Genomic DNA, 6,379 nt, shown 5'->3' on the forward strand with positions numbered 1-6,379 from the left:
CATCAGCAGTAAACATAACTTGACAGTAGTTGGGCGTTTTGATGTACTGCACACATTCACACCCCAAAAATCATTATTATATAATTATTATTATATATTATATAATTAACCTACATCTCATGTAATGTGACTACAAACATATGTTTTTAAAAATAAAAAATAAAAACTGGTGTTTTTAGTATAGTATGTGTACTTTATATTGTTTACCACAAATCTTATTTTACACATAAATGTACAGTTGCCTACTGTATGAAGTATCATATTGTTTTGTCTTAAAGTAGTGAATATTTCAGTAAAATATGTGCAAAAAAAGTCACTAGTGATTTTTTTTTTTTTTTTGGAAAGACGTTGATAAAGAGGCATCTATAAGTTGCTAAATCTATTACCAAAATGGATTAATATGATCAAATAAGACACAAATCATTATTTGAACAGGGTGTAATGAGCTTAAGTTTTCACATATTTTAGTTTCTAATGTTAGGCTATAACCCCTACAGCTTACTATTCATTTTACAGATATTTTCTTGAATGTGAAATATTATTTACAATTACAGTCTGCATAAGATTAGAGTGTATAATTATGTTTATTGATTTGAGGGTACATCCTTTGCTCATTATCACCAAAAGTCCATTTTCATCAAACTTGTAGGATCACCCAATCACGGCTCTTGAAATGATGACTCATACCTAGCAACGGGGTCAACCACACCTCCTCACTAAGATAGGATTTTCCATCCATTCCTTGCTCAGAGTTCACTGAAAATGTTCTGGAATCACTTCTAAGCTAAAACTCCTGGCAAGGAATTTTTAGGTTAAGTTAGGAGCTCTCTGAGAGGATTCTCAGAATCTTTAGGGATACGGGCCCTGAACCTGTTGCGAAATTTGCTTAAAGAGAAACTTTGCCCAGATCACATCAATTCCTATGGAATAACTTGAATTAGTCCACAGAAATTCACTGAACAACAATAAATAGCTAGCTACAGTAGCCTACTTGGCAGAAGAGTTATTTATTCATATTATTAGTAGTATTATTAACATCATAAATTATTTAAAATTAAAATTAAATTCACTTGAAACACCCGCTCTGCATTCGCTAAATGTGCTTAATTATCATCATGAATTTAACTTAGCCCTATTTTTTTTTTCAGCGCATGCGTCGCTCTTGCGCAGCAGCTACGCACACACGACGTCCTCGAGCACGTTTCCGCAATGAATCCTGGGAGGAACTGTGTGTTTTGGCGGAATGTTTGAACAATTTATACACATCCAGGCTCACGATGGCAGCGAAAAGCACAAATAATATAAGACCAACTCGGTGGTATATTAACTGAAAACATTCTGTAAAGCTCAACGAGATGGAGGGCAGAGGCAGTCAGGAACAGCACGAACGGAATGAAGTCGCTAAACTGACGCAGATGAAGTCGAAAGTAAACAGACTGAGACGCAGCCCGAGAGCAGCGACGCTAAACCCCGCACAGATCCGCGACACGGGTAACACATCACCCCAAAAACACACAGAAACCTGCCTCTGGCTCCTCTGAAGTATCTCACTCAGTCATGGCCAGTTTGAACGCTCATACTTATTGTTTGAACGCTACATTGCTTTTATGTAAAGGATTTAATTTAGTAAAATACAATGTGCTTACATTTAAGAAAGTTAAGAGCATTTTAATAAAATCAGTGAGACCCTGGAGCACAAAACCAGTCATAAGGGTCTATATTTTTTATTGAGATTCATACATTATCTGAAAACTGAATTGTTAGGATCGGTTAGTATTTGGCCGAGATGCAACTATTTAAAAAAAAATCTGGAATCTGAGGATGCAAAAAAATATTGAGAAGATCACTTTTAAAAATGTCCAAATTAATTCTTAGCAATGCATATTACTAATCAGAAATTAAGTTTTGATGTATTTATGGTAGGGAATTTACTAAATATCTTTGTGGAGCAATAACTTTATTTAATATCCTAATTATTTTTGGCATAAGAGAAAAATCGATAATTTTGACCCATACAATATATTGTTGGCTATTGCTACAAATACACCCGTGCTATTTATGACTGCTTTTGTGCTCCAGGGTAATTTACATTATTTTAATTGAAGCTTATTTTGATATTTGATCAAATATCATAAAAGAGAAATGATAACATAATAGTAAAAGTAAGTTAAGAACGTTATAATAAAATAGTAGTGCAAACTTTAGGAAAAATGCTCTGGCTGGTCTCAGGCTTGACCTCAATTTGATGATTTACAATATTGTAATTGAACCATCTTTTGACATCTGATCAAATATCATGAAAAAAGGCAAGGATAGCATAATATGAAAGTCCCACATGTAAAATGAAGTTTGTAATATGAAGTTTTCTGAATTAATTAATGTTTAGAACCGTGCTGTATTAAAGCAGGTGTTTTTGAACTGCATGTGTTTCGTGGCAGAGTTCAAAACCCCGACTCGTCCAGCGAGAGGCCAGTTCAGGAGACTGATACCTGACGACTCGCCCAGCAATGATCCAGATTTTCATCAAGATATTATATGGGATACGACATCTCCATCACCCATTCGACATGGTATGCATGTCTATTAGACTTGTGCATTTCTTCTTTAAATGCAGTATCTAAGTATGACAGATTCGTATTTCTTTTCAGGTCGTGGACAGAGGAGAGCTGCACATGTCAGGGCAGTGGATATATCAGATATTGCCAATCGGATCGCACCAAAGGTTTGCTCGATGAACATAAACTACCACTATGCTAGTGTTTTCAGTCCAAAATGAGTTGAGTGTTGATGTCAAATGCTGTATTGTGTTTATAGAATGGAAGACTAGAAGAAGCGGATTCGTCTTTAATGCAGTGGATTGGGGACAGTGCCATTCCCTGCACACCAGAAGTACAGCAGCCCAAAGTCAAGCCCATGGTGACAAAGTAAAGGAATCTTTAGACGCCTCACGATTCGATCAGATTCCAATTCTACTTTTTGAAAAAAAATTATAATAGATTTCATTTATGCCGTGTTATTTCATTGCTCAATCTGAGGGTGCAAAAAAATTTAAATACTGAGAAAATCGCCTTTGAAGTTGTCCACATTTATTCTTAGCAATGCATAATTTACAGTAGTAAATTTGATAAATATCTTTATGGAACATGATCTTTACTTAATATCCTAATGATTTTTGGCACAAAAGAAAAATCGATAATTTTGACCCATGCAGTGTTTTTTTTTCGGTTATTGCTAAAAATAGTCCCCTTAGTGACTTAAGACTGGTTTTGTGCTCCAGGGTCACATTTAATTAAAAGCACCTACAGTATATAATCAGAAATTAGTAAATGAATGAAACCATATAAATGTCTATCACCATGTGTATGTGTTTAGTCTCTGTTCTTCTCTGTCTGTTGCAGACAAAGCACTGTGGAAGATCTAATGCGGCTGGCGAAGCAGTTTGACTTCAACATGAGGCAAGATGAAGCTCAAGAACCGAACTCTGATGCACCGGGTTCAAAACAATCTGAGGAACAAGAGCCGCCACATGACGAGCGATTCACAGCAGCCCACGGCAGCTCTGCTCTAAAGCCCAGTGACGAGAAGCCTGCTGAAGAAAGGGGACTTCATCAGGAGATGGACGATGATCTTGATTTCCTTTTTGACGGGCCGACTCAGCGGCTCAGCGGGCGTCTCAGTCAGGCGTCAGTTTGTCGTACTCAGGAAGTTCCTGAGAGAAATCTCTGCAGTGTGAAACCCAGTGTTTCACAAAAACGTTCTACGGTTACAACGGCAGAAAACCATGGCAGTAATCAAGTGAACAAGGCTGATGATTTTGATGACGACTGGAGCAGTGACGGTTTACTCGATGACTCGTTGCTTTTGGAGATGACGCAAAACCCAGATCTGTTTGCTGCACCGAAGTACAGTTCAACACAAAGACAGACTCATGAGAATCAAAATGCTTTCGGTGCAATGACAAACCAAAAACAAGCAGCTAAAACTGATGTTAAATGTGGCAAATTTCAAGGGCAACAGACAAAAAGTGATCAAAGTTTTCAGCAGGTGTCTCGAATACAGGCAAAGCCAGGAATTGGAAATCGCATGGAAAATAATTGCACAAATCAGGTTTTTCCCACGAGTAAAGCGTTGCCAGTTCCTCCGAGTAGCTTCAGTGGCAAACAGAATCAGCACAAGACACAAGAAACACAGCTTCAGGTTATTCAAAATACATCCGGGCACAATGCGGTTTCCTCAATGCATCATTTCCGCCCAAACACCGAAGGGACGCTGCCGCCCACCGGCCTCAGTACTATAAACCCTCCTCATTCAAATCCTCCCAGCATGCACCAGCATCCAAACTCCGGAGGCGTTAAACAACAAGGAGAGAATGCAGTTATAGATGGCTTAAGTGATGTTTTTGATGAAGACCTGGACTCTTTTTTTGCGTCTGATGACATCTGGGATGACGGAGTGGAGGACGATGATCTGTTTTGTGAGGCGTGTGATAATCTTGAGGAGTTATCTGGCAGCACCACAAACAACCAGCAAAACACCGCAAAAGCATCACAAAACACCGCTGAAGCCGCCAGTCAGCAAACAGTGTTCGCTCATCCTTATCCACCCAAAAAACCATCCGCTAATGTTTCCACGTCCAGTGCAAACACATCAGTGTCTCTGTACGGTCAGAGAGCTCACGTGGTGAACTCCGGGCCTGCAGGACTCGGCTCTAATGTGTCATGTGATGCAACGAGACCATCTGGCCCCTCAAGTAATGGAGCGTATAAATTCAAACAGGTGAGAAGCTCGTCTGTGGTGGGACGGGGCACCTGTGCTGTCCCCCCAACACAGCAGGGTCACGAGAGGGGCGTGCTGGCCGTCCTCCAATCAGATGTGAGAACAGCAGACAGTCATCAGTTCAAAAAGCCGTACAGTGACTCGTTCAGGTCCACTGCCAAAGGTACAGTAAATGTCACATGCTCTTTGCTTTATTGAACTGTATATAACTTTAATTGAACACAGGCTAAATAATCATAGTGAACATATCATGTATAATATACACTTCCATTGAAAAGTTTGGGTTTTTTATGCTTTGTAAAGACATCCGCTTTGATCAAAAACAGTAATATTGTGGAATATTATAAAAAAAAAAAAAATCTATTTGAGTCTATTTTAAAATGTATTCCTGTGAGTTTTCAGCATCGTTTCTCCAGTCTTCAGTGTCACGTGATCCTTCAGAAATCATTCTGATTTGATGTTCAAAAACAGAAATATAATTTTTCTAAAATATAAAAATAAAAAAAAGTGTTTTTGTGTAGATGTGTGTAACTCTGGAGCCGTGAGGTGCAGTGATGCCGAGATCGAGAGGAAGAAGCAGCAGGCTGTGGAGAGGCGGAGACTCCGGATGCTGACCAATCAGAACCTCAGAGCTCCTTTCTGATTCACTGTTGCTTTGGAGATGCAGAACAAAAACAGCTATAGCTGTATATAAATAATTACAGTGTGTCTACACCACAACAGTCACTATTCCCATTATAATCTTTGGGTTTATGGATTATAATGGGAGAGATCTAGTTTTCCGCATCATGCCGCTTGTTTGTGGACCAAAGCTCTTTAGGAACAATGTAAGGTCATTCGTATCTGTACAACATTTGACTGGTCAAAAAACAAATGTTAACCCGAGGTCACATGATTAGTGTTATGCCTGTTTAGGCAACAGAGAGCAGATCCTAGATCAACACTTCTCACCAGATCCTCATTTGAAATTACAAAAAAAAACTTTTCCTACTCTCATGCAGATTTTATGTAAATTGTATAATAAATATTTTCCTTCAGTTTGATTAAAAAGTGTAATGTTCACATTGCTTAAAGTAAATCACTCTCGTTCATTTTATTTTCTTCATTTATGATGATGTAGAAGACATTTTACAAGCTGTGGTTGGTTTTATTGTTTTTGTCCTTTTATGGGTCTATTAAAGTGACCTAAAGTGGGTCATGTATATATGTATTTATTGAGATGGAATTGTCATTGTAATAATTAAGGCAATAATAAATAACTTTAATAAAAAAATACTCTGGATTTTTCATCTAATGGAATTGTATCTAAGTTTCAAGCATTAAATCAAGAGCTGCAGACTATGACCATACTGAATCTTATAATGCGTTTCGTTTCAGGTTCCCACAGTCATGGCACGTTTATTGATGCGTTTTCAGAAAATTATTTGTAGAAGTCATAAAAAGTGGAAAAGTTATGGATGCAGTTAACATACATTTGTATGGAACTTTTTGCTGGTTCTACTTCCTTTAAACGTCCTTATATTGTTATTTGTGACCTTGGAATACAAAACATGGACAATTTTTTTAAACATAAGCTTGTTTGAAAATGTACAAAATATCTTCA

General features: G+C 37.8%; 1 protein-coding gene across 1 annotated transcript; it reads left to right on the plus strand.

The window, feature by feature from the left end:
- The first annotated feature begins 1,172 nt into the window (after positions 1–1,172).
- On the plus strand, positions 1,173–6,077 carry etaa1a (ETAA1 activator of ATR kinase a). The gene is made up of 6 exons (XM_052545919.1): positions 1,173–1,491; positions 2,439–2,570; positions 2,649–2,722; positions 2,815–2,924; positions 3,399–4,939; positions 5,298–6,077. Exons 1-6 carry the CDS (start codon positions 1,356–1,358, stop codon positions 5,417–5,419), a joined length of 2,115 nt encoding a protein of 704 aa, XP_052401879.1. The 5' UTR covers positions 1,173–1,355; the 3' UTR covers positions 5,420–6,077.
- Positions 6,078–6,379: the final 302 nt, after the last annotated feature.

This window comes from Carassius gibelio, chromosome B1 (assembly GCF_023724105.1).
Source record: "Carassius gibelio isolate Cgi1373 ecotype wild population from Czech Republic chromosome B1, carGib1.2-hapl.c, whole genome shotgun sequence".
Taxonomy (NCBI): Eukaryota; Metazoa; Chordata; class Actinopteri; order Cypriniformes; family Cyprinidae; genus Carassius; species Carassius gibelio.

Coding starts and splice junctions, on each gene's coding strand:
- etaa1a (XM_052545919.1), top strand. CDS start 1,356: ATGGAGGGCAGAGGCAGTCAGGAACAGCACGAACGGAATGAAGTCGCT. Junction 2,571..2,648: donor TCCATCACCCATTCGACATG/GTATGCATGTCT, acceptor ATTTCTTTTCAG/GTCGTGGACAGAGGAGAGCT. Junction 2,925..3,398: donor GTCAAGCCCATGGTGACAAA/GTAAAGGAATCT, acceptor TGTCTGTTGCAG/ACAAAGCACTGTGGAAGATC.